General features: G+C 50.4%; 1 protein-coding gene across 5 annotated transcripts in view; it reads left to right on the top strand.

The window, feature by feature from the left end:
- The window catches only part of LOC122388042 (formin-like protein 6), a 133,920-nt gene that overhangs the window by 55,702 nt on the left and 56,733 nt on the right, over positions 1-21,485 (top strand). For 3 of the 5 annotated variants that reach the window (XM_043378803.1, XM_043378805.1, XM_043378808.1), the window contains exons 3-8: positions 12,781-12,827; positions 13,800-13,835; positions 14,267-14,475; positions 15,038-15,196; positions 15,498-15,614; positions 17,091-17,175. In XM_043378803.1, the coding sequence (XP_043234738.1) occupies positions 13,826-13,835; positions 14,267-14,475; positions 15,038-15,196; positions 15,498-15,614; positions 17,091-17,175 (580 nt within the window). In that variant the 5' untranslated portion in view covers positions 12,781-12,827; positions 13,800-13,825. Of the gene's footprint in view, positions 1-12,780; positions 12,832-13,799; positions 13,836-14,266; positions 14,476-15,037; positions 15,197-15,497; positions 15,615-17,090; positions 17,176-21,485 lie in introns of all 5 variants that reach the window. The other 2 variants (XM_043378804.1, XM_043378807.1) reach the window with 1 other exon arrangement.

The following is a 21,485-nucleotide window of genomic DNA, read 5'->3' as shown; positions in this document are numbered from 1 at the left end:
GCAACCGGATAGTATTTTTTGGGATGATGATAGACTGTTTCCAACACGAACAACCTGTTCGCGATCTGTAAGGTAAGAGTTAAGCCAGGCTAGCAGAGAACCGGAAATATTGCACTCGATTTTGCATTTTAAAAGGAGTCCATCATGCCAAATTTTATCAAAATATTTCGAGATGTCAAGAAAGATAGCTGTAAAGTTTTGGCTTTTGTTTAGAGCAGAGTATAGCTGGTGAGTTAGATACAAGAGCTGAATTTGTGTGCTATGGCCCGGACGATATCCACTTTGTTTTTCTGAAAGTAAGTTGTTTCCATTCAAATGAGAATATATCTTGGAAAAAACGATTTTTTCGAGAATTTTAGAGAGATTGGGAAGAAGACTAATAGGACGATAGTTTGTTGGATCTGAGCTAGATCCCTTTTGCTTGAAGATTGGAGTGACACAGGCTTTTTTCCAAAGTGAGGGGAACCTTCCTAGTTGAAGTGATTTGTTAAAGAGTTTGGACAGAGGTTCAGCAAGTAAAAGTGCACACATTTTTAATAATTTGTTAGGAATTTTGTCCGGGCCTGTTGCCTTGTTGATGTCTAAGGAATTTAGAATTTTGATAACTTCGGGCTCGGTGACTTGGACATCCGTTAGCGGAGGAATAGGGGGAACAGGAATAGGGATTTCAGGCATTTGCAAGTTGTGTGTGTCTAGTCGAGTCTGGGATGCAAAGTGGTCATTTAAGATTGTCGCTTTGTCAAAGTCGTCTGAGATTGGTATGCCGTCTTGATTTATAAGCGGTGGCATGCTACGATGAGTCCTTTTTCCGATAATACTGTTTAAAATTTTGTAATATGATCGTGGGTCCTTTTTATGGTCAAGAAGTTTGTCAATTTGGTTTTGTATGTGTCTATTTTTAAGTCTTTGGTTTGTCTCTGTGGTCTTGTTTCGCTGTCGTCTCCATCGTTCCCAGTCATCGTCCGTGTTACGTCTTTTTGCTATGTTGAAAAGCCTATTCCGCTTGCGTATTTCTCGTTTAAGTTCAATGGTAAGCCATGGTTTGTCGTGAGATTTTATTGTAATTTTCCGACTTGGAATGGCTGCTTTGGCTGCAGTTAATAGAGCGTCAGTCAAGTTATATGCTGCGTCGTCCAAGTCACAGTCCAAAAGTCTGTCCCAGTCAGTGTCCATCAAAAGTCGTGTCAGTTTGTCTGCGTCCATATGTCTGTAGTCCCATAGTTTAATGGAATATGTTACGCTGGAGGGGCGACTTATGTTAAGACAGGCAAATATTGGTAAATGATCAATTTTTGAAAAAGGAGGAAGTGTACCACTGTCAAGGACCATTTCTGGGTTTGATACTATAAGAAGATCGCGTAAATTGGTAACACTGGTGTCTGCATAACGTGTGGGTTGATTAATGAGCTGCTTGAGGTTGAGTGAATAAAGTTCATCCTGTAGGGTAATTTCAAATGGTGTTACGGGGCTATGGTTAAATAAGTCTGAGTTGAGATATGTGTTTCCAGCATTAAAATCTCCCAAAATAACAATATTGTCTGGTGAGTGGACTTGAGCTAGGGTTATGGATTCGTTCAAGTTTTCTAAGAAATTAGTATGCTGTGGTGCGGTCATATTCGGAGGAAGGTATACTGTGCACACTATTACACTAAATTTACCTAATTTTATCAGACACCAAATCCATTCATAGTCGTGATGTTCGAGATGAAAGAGTCGTTTAACCGGAATATTACTGCGAACGTACATAGCCACCCCTCCCCCATTTCTATTCCTATGTTTAGTTAATGGGTCATGAAAGTTGTCAAGGGTGTAAAGAGAAGGGTGTACTGTGTCGTCAAGCTTTGTCTCAGAAAGTCCCAGTATGTCGATCTCGTGAAGAGAGGAAAAGTAGGATAGCTCGTCAAGTCGGCAGCGAGATGTGATGGAATTTATATTTACGTGTGATACGATGATGTGGTTGTTGTGGCTTCCGCTTGAAGATCTAGAATGTGTTGACGTGTCTGGTGTAGACGCCGCCGACCCAACTGAAGCAGCCCGGCACCCGGGACCTGAAGAAAGTGAAATGACGCTCAGCAGATGTCGGCGGCGCGGCGACGGGCGATAAACAGAACATTCACATAACAAAACAATCAAACAACAAGACCAAACAATGCATATAACAAAATAACTCAGATAGACGGTAAAATTAAACGATTTAAACTTACGGAAACTGACAAAAACAAAAACAAAACAAATGGCAAAGCAGAACGTAGCAGAAAGAATACACATGGATAAATACATCTGAACTCTAAAACTACTTGCATTCACTGCTGACACTTAAAAGAGTACCTTACGTCACACGAAGAGTTTAACAAACCCAAGCCGACGCCCCGACCCCCCCCCCATCCCCATCCCCCAGCCGCCACCCCGGAAGCCCGGTCGTAATCCCAGATCCAAACAGCCCCCCCCCCGTCGCATCCAAACCCCAGCTCTCCCTCCCCTCGGAAGCCCCAAGCACAAGGCAATAGTACCCAAACACTTGATCACCTGTACCGCCCACTACACGCCGACCACCAAACCAGCGTCGACGGAGACGAGCGACGACCAGAGACGAGCGAGGACGTCAGTCGCCCGTCTGAGGACCGACGACCGTGGACGTCAGGCGGGCAGACAGCCGGCCGCCGGCACCGCCAACGGCGCAGGCAGCCGGCCACGACGCCGACAACGAGCAGGGACGGCAGCCAGGCAGCCGGCCGCCGGCACCGACGACCATGGCGCAGGCAGACGACCGGGGACGCAGACGGACAGCCGGCCGTCGGCACCGAACACAGCGCCGGCAGAGACGAGCGGGAACGGCAGGCGGGCAGCCGGCCGCCGGCACCGACCACGGCGTCGACGGAGACGTAGACAGCGGGGCTCAGCAGGCGGGTAGTCGGCCGTCGGCACCAACCACGGCGTCGACGGAGACGTAGACAGCGGGGCTCAGCAGGTGAGCAGCCGGCCGCCGGCACCGACCACGGCGTCGACGGAGACGTAGACAGCGGGGCTCAGCAGGTGGGCAGCCGGCCGTCGGCACCGACCACGGCGTCGACGGAGACGTAGGCAGCGGGGGCTCAGCAGGTGGGCAGCCGGCCGTCGGCACCGACCACGGCGTCGACGGAGACGGAGACAGCGGGGCTCAGCAGGTGGGCAGCCGGCCGCCGGCACCGACCACGGCGTCGACGGAGACGGAGACAGCGGGGCTCAGCAGGCGGGCCGCCGGCCGTCGGCACCGACCACGGCGTCGACGGAGACGTAGACAGCGGGGCTCAGCAGGTGGGCAGCCGGCCGTCGGCACCAACCACGGCGTCGACGGAGACGTAGACAGGGGGCTCAGCAGGTGGGCAGCCGGCCGTCGGCACCGACCACGGCGTCGACGGAGACGTAGACAGCGGGGCTCAGCAGGTGGGCAGCCGGCCGCCGGCACCGACGACCATGGCGCTGGCAGACGACCGGGGATGACAGACGGACAGCCGCCGCCGTCGGCACCGAACACAGCGCCGGCAGAGACGAGCGGGAACAGCAGGCGGGCAGCCGGCCGTCGGCACCGACCACGGCGTCGACGGAGACGTAGACAGCGGGGCTCAGCAGGTGGAGACGTAGACAGCGGGAACGGCAGGCGGGCAGCCGGCCGTCGGCACCGACCACGGCGTCGACGGAGACGTAGACAGCGGGGCTCAGCAGGTGGGCAGCCGGCCGTCGGCCCGACCACGGCGTCGACGGAGACGTAGACAGCGGGGCTCAGCAGGCGGGCCGCCGGCCGTCGGCACCGACCACGGCGTCGACGGAGACGTAGACAGCGGGGCTCAGCAGGTGGGCAGCCGGCCGTCGGCCTGACCACGGCGTCGACGGAGACGTAGACAGCGGGGCTCAGCAGGTGGGCAGCCGGCTGTCGGCCCGACCACGGCGTCGACGGAGACGGAGACAGCGGGGCTCAGCAGGTGGAGACGTAGACAGCGGGAATGGCAGGCGGGCCGCCGGCCGTCGGCCCGACCACGGCGTTGACGGAGACGTAGACAGCGGGGCTCAGCAGGTGGGCAGCCGGCCGTCGGCCCGACCACGGCGTCGACGGAGACGTAGACAGCGGGGCTCAGCAGGTGGGCAGCCGGCCGTCGGCACCGACCACGGCGTCGACGGAGACGTAGACAGCGGGGCTCAGCAGGTGGGCAGCCGGCCGTCGGCACCGACCACGGCGTCGACGGCGACGGAGACAGCGGGGCTCAGCAGGTGGAGACGTAGACAGCGGGAACGGCAGGCGGGCAGCCGGCCGTCGGCCCGACCACGGCGTCGACGGAGGCGTAGACAGCGGGGCTCAGCAGGCGGGCTGCCACCGTCGGCACCGAACACAGTGCCGGCAGAGACGAGCGGGAACGGCAGGCGGGCAGCCGGCCGTCGGCACCGAACACAGTGACGGCAGAGACGAGCGGGAACGGCAGGCGGGCAGCCGGCCGTCGGCACCGACCACGGCGTCGACGGAGACGGAGACAGCGGGGCTCAGCAGGTGGGCAGCCGGCCGTCGGCACCGACCACGGCGTCGACGGAGACGGAGACAGCGGGGCTCAGCAGGTGGAGACGTAGACAGCGGGAACGGCAGGCGGGCAGCCGGCCGCCGGCCCGACCACGGCGTCGACGGAGGCGTAGACAGCGGGGCTCAGCAGGCGGGCCGCCGCCGTCGGCACCGAACACAGTGCCGGCAGAGACGAGCGGGAACAGCAGTCCTGAGAACAGTCACCAAATGATATGTACAAAAACGGTATAATGCCCCTCATCGAATCTCTCATGATCCTCTCCAAACACAAGGCTATCAAGAAGAATTTCGAAACAGATGCGCCATAACAGAGGTAACCAGGTAACCATAACCAGCTGATAAAATTGCTGCAAAAAAAAGTTTTTGGACTGCAGCACACTGCCTTGTGAATGATTTTTATTGATGTAAATGATCCAACACGATATTGAATTCTAATGAAATTAACATTTTGAGTGCAGTTAACTACAAGAAAACTCATTTCCCATCAGTAATTCAACCAAAAGGGCAGATGAATAAGTATTACGTCATCATCTCACATCCTTTCATTAGGGGAGAGAGGATCTTAAAAGTCAATCCTTGGTTCTCTAAGCTCTTATTATTTTGCGCCACTTTTGTCTGCATATTGTGTTTTCTTGTAGAGATAAGGCAAAGTGCCAGTTTCTTTTTAAGTTTCATTTCATTTTTGGGACAAAAGTCAGGCTCAGGGCTACCTAATACGTACCTTTTCAGCTGGATTTTCAGTGTTTAATTCTTTGTAGCGTATCTCAGACCACATCTCATGACTCAAGGCCTGTTTCCAAACAATGTGTTTTGTGGTGTTTTGATTATGCCTTTTCCCTATGGAATGTTGTCAATTGTCATTAACATTTATCTATTTTATTGTATTATACTTTATTACCTACCATTAGACTTACTAATTGATCATGATTTCGCAACATGAATGTGTGTTCTTCCTTTTATAGACCACAGTAGGTTCTTGACAATTCTAGTTATAACCAAACTTGTGAAGTGTGAAATGCTAAGGTTCATATGTTTAATGTTACCCCTACCCTTAACAATGTAACTTCTACCACAAAATATATTTTGCAGTGGCAAAGATTGCTGTTCTTACAATTTAATAACCTCTTAGTGCCCAAAGTTTGAATCAAATGCTAATAATTTTTTTTTTTTTGGTGCAAAACCAAAAATACCGGCATGCTACCGGCAAGACATGCCAGACACCACGAAAAAACCTGCGGTAGTGAAAAATTATCGGCATGCCGGTAGTGCGGTAGGGAAACTTTGCAACTCTATTGCAGAGCCTATTGGCTCTGACTAGTTATTACCCGTGTTTTGCGTCTCTGCCCAGTGCCCAGCTATGCCGTGATGTTCTTTCGCCTTCCACTGCTGAACGGTATTTTAATTTTGATAGTCTTCACTCTTTTGCTATCTGACTCGTACTTGTTCCGCAAAATGTCAACACGGCTGGCTATTTTTTTTTTTTGCTTCAGTTTACCCAGCCCCAGCCCAGTTAGGTATTACCTACATCACCTATCAGTAGAAGGCAAAAAAACATCTCGCTCAAGTCAAACTTTGGAACATTGCTCATCTACCACTTTACGTATCTCTTCAACCTTGTATGATCTCCCGGCTCGCTACCCGCCCAACTCACGCCCGCACCTGCCGAGTGCCGGTGCCACCACCTGCCACTCACTCCTCGTGATCTCATCGGTCTCACTCTCGCCTATCTACCCTCCGCTTGTCCCGCTCTCGCCAGTCGCCACGACCCTCGCGTCGTTCTCTCCCCCAAGCCTCTCGCTCGGTCGCCCGCTCGTTAAATGCACGTCATCGGCTGATGACGCATGCCGCAAGGTCAGCTGAGGTCTCAGGGTCAGCCAGAGAGCCATATTCGGCGACCGGCGCGGTGGCGAGCGCGGGCCGTCCTTGGCTCCGCCAGTGCTATACGATAGACGTTTGTCGTTGGGTGCCGCGGGTCCCTGCGCGTCGCTACCAGCGCGAGCGACCGTGCGTGGCGAATGGGTGCATTTTTCAGCACATTTAGGGTATTTGGTGTTTGTTGTAGCATTCGGGTTTGGGGCTAGAATCTTTTGTGACTCTTGGCTGCTGGTCGTTGAAGCACCCGGTTTATATGGTCTGGAGATCAGCTGGGTGGGTTGCAAGACCAGCAGCTGGGTGCTGTGGTCACGTGCCGATCTAAACTGTTTGCTAATTTTATCGAGTACCTGTTTGATGTGGAATAATGTGAAAGATTAAAGTGCTATTCTTGTCTCGCTTGTATTCAAATCAGCGCTAGAATGGGATGCATTGAATATTGCATTTGCCTCTATATGGAAACGATACGATTTATCGACCTTCAGCCGAATTGTTTCGGGGAGTACGAAACGAAATGAACGTGCTCCGAAGGCCTCGTAGCCGCAAGAGATGTCACGACTTTTTCCCATTCGAGGTGTGCTAGTCGGCCATGAGTTGAGGCCACCCGCCTGGCCCGTCGCTCAGCCACTACCACCACACAGTGGGAACAGGGAACGGTGGCGCACTGTCCCGCCTGTTTTCCTACTTCCTGCTCCTGGCCGGCTTCGCATAACGGCTTGATAGGCATCACAGCGTGTAGGGGAGAGCGGGGTCATTTGGCCGCCCGGGTCACTTTGGCCGCCCCATGTCTACGCGTTTTGACGGACCCGAGCGATTATTTTTTAATATGGCACCATCCGCCGTCATAAAAACTACTTTGGAAAGAAACTAAGGAAACTCGGCGACGCCCAGTTTTTTGTAAAGCCAACGATATTTGAATTTTGGCTAAAAAACGTAACTTTTTCTTCTTTACGAAAAGTTGCATGGTGTCCCTTATTTGGGTGACATCAAAATTTTTACTCTATTGGTAGAACAATCTGGTGATTCAGGGAGCTGTCTGACCCTTTTCCAAGTTTAAGTAACAATTTTTGCTTGTCTGCGGACAACTTTTCCTAAAAATGTCATATTGGGGTAAATTGGCCGCCCCATGCGGGGCGAATTGGCCGCCCAGCGACTTAGTTGATTTTTTGCCTAGTCTGCGAGAGACGCGCTGCGCTGACTAGGTTCTGCCGCTGAGGATGGTAATGCGGCGCAATCTAAATGCAAGAGACGACCTAACCAAGGTGTCCGCTGATTGGCTTTCGGCACCCGGCGGCAGATGGCGAACCCGGGACGTCACATCGACCTCTACCAGGTGGCGCCGATTTTTCGTCGTGCCTAAGACGCCACCTTCACGCGGAAGAACATCCTTAAGGGATTCGAAGCGTCCGGGACATCCCCGCTATACCGAGATATCTTCGACGACGAAGACTGCGCCGACGGCGGTCTTCGCACCGGTCGTCGCCCCAGCGACGGCAGATCAGCACGCCGCGGCCCCGGCCGTGCTCGCGGCTGTGCTCCAGCCGCCAGCCCCGGGGCCGGCCGTGCTCCAGCTGCCTGCCGCGGCCGTGCTCCAGCCGCCGTGTCTTAGTTGCTTGTCGGAAGCCCAGAGTCCATCCGACCACTTCCGCAGCTGCGCATCAACGTTCGAAAAGCCGGTCGACTCGGAAGAAAGGGCGTTCTAAAATCATGACTAACAGCCCGGAGCGGACGGCTTTGGAGGACGAGCAACAAGCACGTATGGCGAGGAGCAAAAAGCGGGGTCCACAAGCTGGACCGTCGAACCATCGAACGTCGGGAGCTGGACCGTCGAAGAAACAGGGGCGCGAAGGTGAAAAACAGTGAAGCGCAGTGATGACTGGACATGTGTCCATGTCGTCGGGACCGTATTTTACAGTGGATGTGATCTGAAGTACTGGGTCGAAGACGGGGCCTGCTAGAATCGTTTTTATTTCGTATTTACGACAGAGTTTGAAATAAACAAACAACTCGTGCACAAAGGACTTTTTTGCAGTGCGATTGTCGTCTATAGCAATCTACGATTTGGCAGCCATTACAGTTGGCTGTTGTTATCACTGGGCAGTGCTTAACTCATGAGTCGTAAGCTCGTAAATCAAATGTGGCTCCTCACTTGCACTGATTGAAATGAATCGAGTGTAAGCCTAGTCTTTTGAAAAATTAAGGATTTCAGGCGAATCAAAGATGAGTCACGATGCTCATCATTTGTGTCAGCATTGGGGCATCTGAATCGTCACATCAGTCATGCGTCGAGTCAATCCAGAATTCATGAGTTAAACACAATCTGGGGCGTCAATATTTCAGGTTGCCTCAGCTCTGTAATGGGTATATCTCTGAATCACATGCCCGGCCAAATGACCCCACTCCCCCGGCCAAATGACCCCGGTACCGGGGTCATTTGGCCGCCGTGCAGTCTTTGAAAGAACGGTTAATTACTACCGAAACGAAGTGTCCCGGCATGATGCAAGTAACAGGCCGGAACAACAATTGAACGCCCCACACTCCTCCAAGGAGAAATCGACCAAACGCGCACTGGTTTTCTCAAAATATCGCTTTTACAAAAAGGCGGCCAAATCGCCCCGCTCTCCCCTACTGCTTACTTCACTGTTCCGCGTATTTCTTACGCTGCCAATTTCACGCCCTGGTCCGGCCGCTTACTTGTCGGCGGCGGCGGCGACGCGGCGGTACCCGCCTGTCGTGTCCACGGACGCCCCGGCCGAGCATCTGATGCGGACCGTTTGAGCGAAACACGCGAGCTCGCCAAAGCGCGCCTCATGGCGTCCCGAGCGGCGGTGCCGGTCTGCAGCGGCAGAAATAGCGAGTCGGCCCAGCTGGATTAGAGCTGCTGCTTTACTGCTGGAGTGGACCGGCACATCTACCCTAAACGCTGGCCTAAATTATTCCGTCCGCGAGCGTGTGTGAGCGGCATCTTTCATGAAGGCAAGCAACGCGGAAGTAGTAGTGTGGACACTTTTCCTGGCGACTTGGAACGAAGTCTACACCTGGTTTAGCTTTCCATGGCGGAAGGCTGGAACTGGAGTGGACCCGAGTTTTCGGAATGTCTGCAGCTCTACGATCCAACCGGTTCCGCACGGTGACGGGCGGACGGCGGACGGCGGCGGCGGCGCGGACTCCCATGGCGGACGCTGCCCGGTGCCGGGGCACAGCGTGATGTAAGAACTGGATGCCGCATTGGGACGTGTGCTGGTTTTACGGTGACGTCACGGCGAGGTCAGACCTCTCCGTGAGTCACCGGTCACGGCTGCGGCTCGGCCGGACGGCAGACGACCCGCCGTGATAGCGATTCCGCTGCACGCCTGTGCGGAAGTACGGCAAGCGCTGCCGGTGGGAGTGATTGACGATCGGCTCAGTGAAGCACATCCTGAAGAAGGTTAGTGCCGGTCGTTTCTCCGTCTCAGTGCCGCCGCTGGGCGGTATGCCCGCCTCATGACTCAGCGCTGGGTTCATGGAACAGCAACAAACCACAGCGTCGGGCGTCGCATATCCCACCGTCTCCATGTCGTGTCACCACTGCCACGGCGCCGTGGTCCTGTGGCAGAGCCCGTCCTGAGACCGGCTCGGCTGCGCCGCGCGCCGTTCCTGGCTCAGTGCAATCGGATCAATGAACGGGCCGCCATGAACCAGGTGAGGTGCCTGGCCGACCCCGACCCCGCCGCTCGACCCAGCCAACGCCGACGGCGCTCGCTGGCACGGGTCACTGACGCCAATCTGCCAGGGAGACCTCTGACAGCCAGCGGGGATGTTCGGATCAACGCCGTTGGTCGAGCAACGCAACGGCGAGGATCAGAGGCCAGAGCGACGGAGATAAGAGGGCAAGGGAAGCATTGACCAGCTGTGTTCGGTTCCCGTAGAGTCAGTGAGGACAATGCGGATAGTCTTGTCAATGGGCCGATGAGTCGGCCGCGGCGGCGCCGTCGGTGGGTGAACGAACGCTCCGTCGCTCGTCGCCGCGCCGCGCCCACCTGTTGAGCGTTTGTTGTGGTTGGCGAGCGCCATCTATGGAGAGCGGCGGCAACTAGGGTCGTGACGTCACTGGTCGATGGGCCGTCTCGGCCGGGCGGGGAGGGGCGGCGGCCGCGGCGGTACGCACTGCCGCCCGGCGACCGGCACCGCTGACGGCGACCCCGTGACCCTTCCCCCTGCCCTGCCCCTCCGGCCCCGCCCCCTGCACCGGGCGCCGCTGCACTGCACCACCGGGGCGAAACCACGCCCACCTGCACGGGGAGGGGCGGGTCGGCGGGGACGATCGGAAATGACGACCGGGAAAAATAAATACTGAGCTCGGGTATGGAATTCGTACCAGAGCCAAGCCAAAAAGTAATGTTTCATCTAGATAGATGTCATTAAACCAGTATAACGCCTTTTGGGGCGACTAACGGAGCGAGCGAGAGGGTGGGCCTTGCACGTGCAAAATTGCGAGGGGGTACCTCCAACTGACTTGTGCACGGCACCCTACTAACTGGTCTCTAGCGATGTGCCAAATTTGGGCACAATCGGATCGGCCCAGCCGTTCTCGAGATCTGGAAGCGGCACCCTGCACGTGCGCACGTGCAAAATGGGTCCCAACTGACTTGTGCACGGCACCCTACTAACCGGTCCCTAACCGTGTACCAAATTTGAGCGCAATCGGTCCAGCCGTTCCCGAGATCTGGAAACGACCCCTGCACGTGCGCACGTGCAGCAGCACCCCAACTCTGGCACATGTATATGCAGTGCCTAGTGGGTGCCTACCTACATGCCAACTTTCAGCGCAATCGGCCAAGTAGTTACCGAGATATTGCAACAATTACAAAACTGACACCTCTTCGTTTTGCACGTGGCACGTGCATAAGGGGTCACCCACATGCATCGGGAATAGTCCAATACTTGGTAGAAGGAATGAAGCTACCCTACAAAAATTACCGCGTGTAAATCGGTCAAGTGGTTGCTGAGATATAAGCCTCGCAAAAGCGTGACCACGGCCGGCCGGCCGGCCGCTCATACTCAGAAATTTCCGTTAATCTAAGGAAAGACTACGCTCGCTTCGCTCGCTCCGTAATTATACATACATTATTTTTAACCATTGGCGATGTCAGATTGCAGCATGCCCTGCGTATTTTTTATCTTGTCAATGTGTTTTTTATATTCTAGTTAGTTGGACAACGCCTGAACGTTATGATACCACAGGTTGATTGCGTTTATAAAAAAGGTGAATTAAGGACCTGCTTCAGCCCTATGTAAAATCGAGGTGAAATTCGTTAAAATCAGCAAAGAAGTTAATAAACAGGTCACAATGCCTAACGGAAAGTATCACCAATCAGACCAGTTATGAAATGACTCTTGAGTGTGCCAATGTTTCATCCAAAACCCCGCTTGTGTCCGAAAAAGTCAAACCATAGATAACATGAATCTGTTAGGTTTGTATTGTAAAGTAATCGGTTTTCCGACAAGTGCAGATAAATGAATCCTGTGTCACTTTAAAGCCTATTCGAGTGGATACCGGAAGACAGTAGGAAACCGGAAACCCGCATGAATGAAAACACATATTTCACTGCATTGCATGTAGCAACGCACGGAATCTGTTAGAGCATGATTCATTTATGCATTCCTTCATTCATTAAATATATTCGCTCATATTTCATACGCCACCACCAACCTTCAATCTTCATTTCATTCACACTATTATACACCATTCATTAATTCACTCATTCATTCATACATTCATACCTAATCATTCATTCATTCATTTATTCATTCATTTATTCATTCATTCATTCATTCACTCACTCATTCATCCCTCCATTTATTCTTTCATTCATTCGTTCATTCATCTTTTAGTTTAATAGCTCTAAGCTCGCTCATTCATTTTAGTAATTGAATAATTCGTTTATTTTCTTGTCTCATTTTAATGGAACATTTCAGCGGTGCGGGGGTTTGAAGAGTGACAATCGTGTAATGTTTTCTGTACTCCTGTTGCCCACCCTGGCGCATGATCTGTATGTGCAGATTTTTTTTTTTTTTTGATGAGAGATATGATTGTACAATATTTTGTTTTGCTGCATAATCCGCATAATTCTCTCTCTCTCTCTCTCTCTCTCTCTCTCTCTCTCTCTCTCTCTCTCTCTCTCTCTCTCTCTCTCTCTCTCTCTCTCTCTCTCTCTCTCTCTCTCTCTCTCTCTCTCTCTCTCTCTCTCTCTCCTCTCTCCATCTCCCTCTCCCATCGCTCCCCTCCCTCCCTCCTTCCCTCTCTCTTTCCCAACTTCGTCTTCCACGGCACACGCTCTGTACAGGTATGCTATTTGACCCCTGCTTTTCGTGTGTTTCAGGTGTACCAGAATGCTCAGAAGAACACTGATCATCTTTTCTTATCTATGTAGGTAAGAGGACACTGGCTGTCTCTCACTTCGGGCAATGAAAATGTTAGATATGTATTTAGATAAATATTATACAATGTGGCATAGGCGCAAATATTACGCGAATGTTACTGGCCTCTGCTCTTTTTATATTTTGAACAAATGTTTTCCGTTGAAATATATCTTTCAAGCGACGACTGGCAAATGCTCACCAGCTCGATTCCACATTTTTTTTTTCTTCAAATGTCTTCCGTTTTCTGTACTCGTGATTGTGCTGAAGAAAGCCTTACTGAAAATTTAACGTCTTGATAGTACTTTCGGTTGTTGTCCAATAAATTTCTTTAATTGGTATGCAGAAACCTCACCCATGGTATTGATTGAGTTCCTATGTCTGCCCTTTGGCGGCGCGTACAGAACAACAAAGTTAATGTTTTCTACTTTTCACGAAGTAACTGAACCCAGTTAGAATAATTTTGTAAAGGAATGAAGGCTGTTTTGCTGACATAATATTGAAACATTGAGCCTAGTATGTATTAAGATGTGCTTTTTACGCTGTTACGTTGAAGAGAAAGATAAGTACCGTGCATCTTACCGTTTATGCAGTTTTTGAAGGACCTTACTCAATAAGCGCAATTAACGTAAGCAATTTGTATTGTGTAAGGCATTAGATGAGTAGTGGTATATATCGACACCTTTTTTTAACCCCACATCTGCTCTCCCGTGAATTTCCGGGAGGCACGAAAGATCTCCTTTTAAAAGTGTCCAATCGTCCGATCCTGATCAAATATGTGTGTTCGTAGGCCTGTTCTGGCATTGCTTTATCTGCCAAAACAGACAAACTTGAGAAAAATCGAGTGATTGTACCCTTTTTGAAGGTCTCTAACCAACTTGTCTGAAATTCACCGGAGAACAAATGTGGGGTTTAAAAAAAAGTGTCGATATGACATTTCCATTGCCTGTATTTGACGATCCATGACTCTTCTGTGTTCCAGATTAAATTATTATCAAGTCACCTAACATGTTCAAAGGTATGTAGCGTCACCCTGTTCAGCGTCACTCATCTCGTTTGCAGACGTGCAACGAATCGACATGTGTGGCCACCTTCCTCTAGCAATCAAATATATTCGGCACTGATAAATTAGTACCCATGCTCAGCATTAAAAGTTTTCTTTTTTCGGTTTACTGGTGGTCCAGTGTCCACTCTATTGTACCAATATTAAAGCACATATGCATGCACTCTATCAGGGCTAATGTTGGCAGTGGACATACATAATCACCGTCATCTAGCACATATCTTTTCCAGACTGTCAAAGGATTATTTGTGCGATAGACTGGACACTGGGCAGCTGATATCAGAGATTGACTATTAAAACGGCATTCGATTCTTATATCGTACCACTCCCCAAATATCCTCTTTGAGGAAACTCTCTGACCCCCCTCCCCCCTCTCCCGTCGCCAGTATGCAGTAACACGGCCGCTCCGCTGGGCGGCGTGGTGCCCGCCCACGGTGGCGAGGACGATCTCATGTCGTGGCTGACCACCCAGCTGGACTACCAGGGCGGGGAGGGCCGGTGTGCAGCGCCGAGGGCGCCGCAGCCCGCCGCCCGCGCCTCGCCAGAGCGCAGCCCCAAAGTGGAGCCGGACATTGCGTCCAACGTGCAGACTATGGTGGGTGTTTGGTACACGGGGAAGGGAAGGTAGCTGCGCTGTTGCCGCTACTTTTGAGGATTAGTACGATCTTATTGCCATGCGATCAGCTTTCAGATTTTTAACGATTGAAGCGGGTTGGGACTAACTTGTTTCCGGCGCTTTAGCGCTGCTTTTTCTGTTCTAGCTTCTTCTACTGGTTTTGATTTCATGTCAATCAATTTCAGACTAGCTTCCGTTGCGATGGTGCAGTTTTATTTAGGTCCCAGGCGCCGTTTTGTTACAGCTGTCGGAGGGCAGTGGCGGAAACGCGAAACTCGCTGTAACATGGCACTAGTCTAGATGCTCGCCTTGACCGAGCCTGTTTGGCCGGTTATATACCGTTATATTCACCATGCAGCTCACGGCTCACTTTCGTGACGTAATTTCGGCGCAATCGCTTGTGTTTGTCACACCACCACCTGTGAACATGGCACTTCCCCGACTCATTATCATGTCAGAGGGCGTTGACCGCATCCTGAGTATTCCTTCATCCGCCATCGCCTGTAATGACACTCCCCTGCCTGCCTGATCTTTGTTCCAGTCGTGTACTATGCTGGAGGACCACATGGCGGAAGATCTGCCAGATCTGTCCTCCCACGATCTGGGAGATATTGAGGAGGCGTTCAACTCGGACGCCGCCCGGCAATTGTTCAATGATCCCGTGCAATTTGACTTTGGCGACCTTCTCTCCGAGTATAAGGTTGGTAGAAGGGTCGTCCGGCCGGCTGTCTGGGTCGCAGCTTTCAAGTACGGATTCCCGACACGTTGTGTTTTGGTGGCGGTGGTCCTGATTCTTTAGACCGCGCGCCGAGCGCACGAACGCCCTGGAAGATGTTGCGAGGACTTTCCTATTGCTGTAGACTGGATTTTTGTTATACCGTGTGGCCGTAATCCTTGCTGCTATGCACTTCCGTGATGTAGGGAAGACGGGACGGGTCGTGTACCGTGCTGCCATCTATGGGGTTTGTCGGTGAACTGACAGTGCTGCTACCTACCGCCAGTCGGACCAAACTCCGTCGGAGGCGCAGCTCTTCGAGCGGAGGATGCGAATGCGGCGCCACCTGGCGTCAGCTGGCGAAAACCCGTCGCAGACGCAACTTCTACAGCTGAGGGGCAAGGTGAGGGGCTCCGCTCGTCACTGGCTCATTAGATCTCACAGTAGTTACTGGATCAGTCACTCTGATGATCCCGACAGATGCTTGCTCCCACGATGCTCGGCAATCGTAGGCTAGATCAAATTTGATTCGTGGGGAACACTTTCCAGACGCTCAACAGTCAACAATGAACGTTTGATGAGTATGTCTATGACAGTGTCGCATTACCTGTCTTCCGATGAACTGGGACTTCAGAGGAACACTCTGCATTTGGAAATTGGACCCCTAGATATTCAGATGCTACTGTCGGCCCTCTCAATCAAGTAGCAGTTTTTACATTCATATTCATTTCGACACTTTTCTGATGTGATTTGTGAGAACAGCGCGAATGGAGGGAGGCTTCTACTCCCTTCAGCAATGTCTGCTAACAAAGACAATTAAACAACTTTCTTCATCTTGAGACAAATACCGTGAGTCCTAGAACAGCGACTTAATTTCCACACGTCTTGCTCAATCATTTAATAAAAGGGTTCCCAGAATCATCAACATAGCTCAAAATTGCTTCAAAACTCCATTTGGCGTAGAGAAAGTGACGAGGCAATCTTACTTTCGAGCAGTTATCGCGAGTCTTCGTCCTTTACGCGGCTGTCTATCGAAACTATAGTTATTTAATTGCCAATAGATGGCGCTAGTAGTAAACGCCTGAACGCATACTGTACCGCACGACCTATTCCCAGTCGATTGGGTTACCACCGCGGAGTAGGAGCTTGGTAAAAACTGCTAGATTTGCAGGGATGGTCTCTCGGCTATTCTTTAAGATTTTATAAGTGACGTTCGGGAAAAGTCAGTGAGTTATTTCAGTAACGATTCTTACTATTTTATTCATCATGACATACGATGTTTTGGTATGGCTCGCTGCAAGCATCTTCTAGCGGTAACTATTTGTTATGATTTGTTGCAATATTCTGCTAGGGTCCGTAGCTCACAAAAACTGTTGATTTTAATGTGTCTGTTGCTTGTTTCTAGCCAAATTGTAAACCAAAGAGCAGCTATGACATTGAGATGATTGTCGCCGTTCTCTTAGTGGGGCTAAAATGTTTTTACGACCCGGCACCAATAACAGACATCAGCTTTAAGCATGATAAATTCGGACCCCACAATGACCGATGCCACACTAAATTTGTCATTTAACTAAATTTGCGATCCTAATCTTACGCTCGTGCGGTATAAAGAATAGACAAGATTTGTGCGGTGAGGGAAGGCTAGAACTCTTTCTAACCGTGTGTAGACCACATTAAGAAATGAGGATTTCGAAACAAGTTTGTCAACTATCTACAAGTATGCCAAGTTAACGAAAATAAAATTCCGTTTTTTTAGCTCGTACACCTCTATCAGTGTCTCATGGTCTAAATTTAAATGAATATCGCCCAACGAACATTTTCATGTAATATCAAGGTGATGTCCGTTGATCACATTGATCTCTCTCGTGTGTGTCTACAGGACCAAGGGCGGGCGACACGAACACCGGATCGGACTGCGGGACCTCCGAGACGCTCGATCGCCAACAGCAACCCCCTCCTGGCCAGTAAGTAACCACAAAAACCCTCTCCTGGTCAGAACGAACACATAACCAACCCCCTCCTGCCCAGTAAGTATGCATAGCAACCTTCTCCTGGTCATAAGTACGCACAGCAACCCCCTCCTGGCCAGTGAGTAGTCACAACAACCATATCCTGGTCAGAACGAACGCATAACACACAAACCCGAACACAAACCCCCTCCTGCCCAGTAAGTATGCATAGCAACCCTCTCCTGGTCATAAGTACGCACAACAACCCCCTCCTGGCCAGTGAGTAGTCACAACAACCATATCCTGGCCAGAACGAACACATAACGAACCCGCTCCTGGCCAGTAAGTATCCCTCTTTAGCCAACAAAAGGGCATCGTTAGTAATCGTTTACTTGCCAGTAAGTACTCAAAGGAGCCTTCTACTGGCCAATAAGTACATAGCAACCCTCCCGCGGTCAATAAGTAATCACAGAACCCTCTTCTGGCCAGTAAGAATGCATAACATCCTTCTGGTCAGTAAGCACTCAAAACAGTCTTCTACTTGCCAATAAGAACACGCAGTGGTCTTATCCTCGCCAGTAAGTATGTACACACACCAACCCTTTCCTGGCCTAATTACAAAGCAGCCTTCTGCTGGCCAGTGTAATCACAAATACCCTCCACCTGGTCAATGAGAATACCCAGCATCCCTCCCCTGGCCAGTAATGGCAGTAACTATGCACAACAACCCTCCTGGCCAGTACGCACTCGTAGCGTCCCTGTCCTGACCAGTAGGCAGCAAGTACTCGTAGAATCCCTATTCTGCCAGGAACTAAATGTGGGATTCCTCTCCTAGCCAGTAAGTACTTACGTTAAACTACCTTCTCTTGGCAAGTAAGTACCCTCTCCTGGACAATAAGTCTCAGTGTGCGTAACAACCCTCTACTGACCAGTGACTACGAAAAGAGCCCCTCTCCTGACCAGTAAGAGCAGATAGCAACCATCTACCGGCCATAAGCTCTTTCTCCCTGCCACTGAATAAGGGAGGTGTCCTTTTCCTGACCAGAAGGCACAAAGAGTCACAGGGCACAAGGAGTTACCATAAGGCACTCTGTTACATCTTAAGTCAGAAGGCACCTCTCTTGGCAAGTGTCCTCTGTATCTTCCTGTAATATTCACTTTCAGTCGTTAGCAATGTTTTGTGGGAATCTGCAGCAATAAATTTACTACGTATTTGATTGCCAATTAATCATCCTGGGATGTGGTGGAAATAAACTGATGACATTAATTTAGAGCTTTGCGTTGGAGAGGAGACGGGGGATGGGGATGAATTGGTTCCGAGGAAAATGTTTGCCGTGGTGGATTATGACCCCTTTCCGTCTATTAAGATATTTCAGGGCTGTATATCAGTATGGAATTGGAAAGGCTGATGGTTAGGTCCTGGTGATTAAGAAGGATATAATATGAAGATGAAAAGGGTGGTTGAGAGAAAATATCTCGTGTAAGACCACATTTCACCATTGGTAGTCCTAGACGAGCACGTTTATGGCCGCTTCATAGCTCTTAGGATTATTTACAAAATTATACTGTCATCTTGTATTGATCACTGCCCTTATGAAACTCGTATGAACTGAAACCTGTCAGTAATCCCTATGTTCATCGGGATTTCTGTTAGCCGTATGTGCCTGTATGATCTGGGACGTTTTTTTTTTGTTTTGTTTTGTTTTGTTGGGTTAGGCCCTTTCGGTCTGGCAAGACCATTTCAGAGCCGGGAGGATGATAGGATAAAGGGGGAGACATTGATCTGGGCAGGCACCCTAGTGAGTCGCCGGGGCTGAGCCCGTCCAGAGGACAGGCCACCCAGCCCCAAGGCACTCACTGCACCCGGCTACGGGGTGCGCTCCCTCGGGAGCAGCGGTGCCGCTCCAAGGGAGCAGCCCGCATGAGATAAAGTTGCCTGTCCAGCCCGGAGGGGGGTTGCGGCGTGGAGGAGAAGGATTTCTATATCCTGAGGATAGAAGCACGGAACGGTGATGGGACGGCAATGTCTCGTGTCGACTGTAGGCGGCAGCACCAGAACTGTGGAGCACGTAAAGCCAACGAAGAAGTACCGCAGGTGGCGGCACTGGCGCTGACTCGCTCATCTAGGTGGCAGCAGGAGTCGCTCAAACGTCCCTCCAGAGCAATGAGCAAGCACCTTTCTGTGACGCTGGGACTATGTGATCTCATAGGTAACATAGATGGCGTCCAAGCTCATCCTTCTGCATCCTGTCCATAGCGGCCTGAGCGTCTCAAATCCCGCGTGAGATGGAGATCAGACTCTGGGATGTTAGAGGCGCCCGTGACGCACCTTAGCTCATTCAGCTTGACGGGTCGTGTGTGTCCTACCAGCTTAGTACTGTTCCGGCTATTTTTTAAAGCGGTAAGCAGATCCTCGTTGCACGCTTAGGGTTGTTTGCTTGCCGGTAAAAAAAGAAGAACTCCTGCTAACGTAAGGACGTGAGCCTGTGATCCTCTTGGTCAGGTGATAGTGTTATCACGACTCGCTTTGTTAATGAAACAACAGTATGATATTCGTTTCTTACATGAGTGTTAAGCCAAAGAATGAAGCTCATGATTACCCCTTTTGGATGATAAACATCTGCACGTCTGCTTGTTGCCGAGAAACTTGTTTAACCCTCTAGTGCCCCCGGTATCATATCTGTAAGTCAATTTGCAGAAAATTCGCCTGCTAATCATAGAGGTGAAAATTGTTGAAAGCCCTGCTGTATCAGAAGTGGTACGTCTTGGCAACCACCTGGTGGCAAAATTAATGACTTCTCAGTTTCCCACCAGGTGATTTTGAAGAGGGTCAGTTTGTCCTTTGCCGAAAATCAATTTGAGATGCAAGTGTAAATTTAAGCATTTAGAAAACAAAAAATTAGTTATTTGGAAAGAAACTTGGTATACTGTGAGACAAATGTTCAACATATATCATAGTATGTTGCAAAACATCGCAACTTTTTCAGGGTCAAAGATATGGACCCCTATTTTTGGGGATACTAGATTTGATACAGTGGGCATAGCACTCCAATATTTTCTATGAAATTTTCGCCGCTGCAACATACGGTGTGCCAATACCATAGTTGTCTCAGGTGATAAGCATTGCAATGGCCTGTGAGTCATTGCGAATGACGATGGTACAAGATGCATAAATTTGTGAAGTTCGCACCTCTTGCGCCAGATAACTCTATTTCGCTCCAGACTTAAAATGTCATAACGATATTGGTACGCTTATGCCGCCTCTCATCCTTGTCAATCTTCCAACATCTAGCTTTCTATGAGTGGCCTTACATGCCTCATACATCTCGACTTTTCTAACGCTCATAGGAATATGGTTTTGCAACTGTTTGACGATGACAATAGTGAACTTTTTGATCTGCAGGACACTAGCAGACCATACCTTCTAAAACCACGTTAGGAATGACATGCTATCGATGACAAGCTTGTTGATTTCAAGGAACGATCATCCGTGCGAGCATTTATACTCGTGAAACCAAAAATTGAGACTTGATGTTAGGGACAGGAGGATTCAGCGGTCTCTTGCACAATTTCGATATTCCAACAGGGGTTGTGGACGGGCTTATTTATGTCTTGTGGGTCTATGTGTTAGCTGGGCATGGCTGAAGACTTGCATTAGCAGCCAGCCAGCATTTTTCATTCATATTGGAGAACGACTCACAATTTGTTTGCGATTCAAATCTCCTCCGTTCATCCCAGTATTAAGAGATTGAATGTGGAGTGGAAAACTATATCGTCATCTTCAGAGGAAGCTGGCTAAACGGGCTCGCCATGAAGACAGACTCCGGACCGAAGGGCGTGGTTCCTTTGATTTCCTATCTAAGAAGTAGGCAACCATGCACTGTTGCCAGGTTCCAGCAGGTGCCTGACACCTGGCAAGCATTTTCACTGCCAGGTATGTCATTTGTTGTCATATATTGACATATACCGCCAACTGTGGTAGCTGAGTGCCACTGAACAAAAAGGATTTATAGGTACTAAAACATGGATACTACTTTTGTACTGACCATGAGAATAAAAGTTTAAGTGCGGTATTGCGTAATGCGTATGCTCACCTCCATATAAGGTCAATGAATATTGTGCAAGTTCCTGCCGATCGGTGCACAGTTACCTGTACCTGTGTTGTCTGACACGTACAACGGTTATTGCACTGGTCAGTGCACGGCTGTTATACCATGACGCCGATGACATCAGGACCGCACGACCAGTCAAAGTACTAACTGACGATTCACAGGCTGAGAGTTTCAGTCACCCGAGATTGTCCGGCTATCATGAAGATAAGCCAA

Source organism: Amphibalanus amphitrite, unplaced genomic scaffold, assembly GCF_019059575.1.
Source record: "Amphibalanus amphitrite isolate SeventyFive unplaced genomic scaffold, NRLGWU_Aamphi_draft 000306F_arrow, whole genome shotgun sequence".
NCBI lineage: Eukaryota > Metazoa > Arthropoda > Thecostraca > Balanomorpha > Balanidae > Amphibalanus > Amphibalanus amphitrite.
The sequence above is the reverse complement of the archived record's forward strand: the minus strand, read 5'-3'. Positions and strand labels throughout refer to the sequence as shown.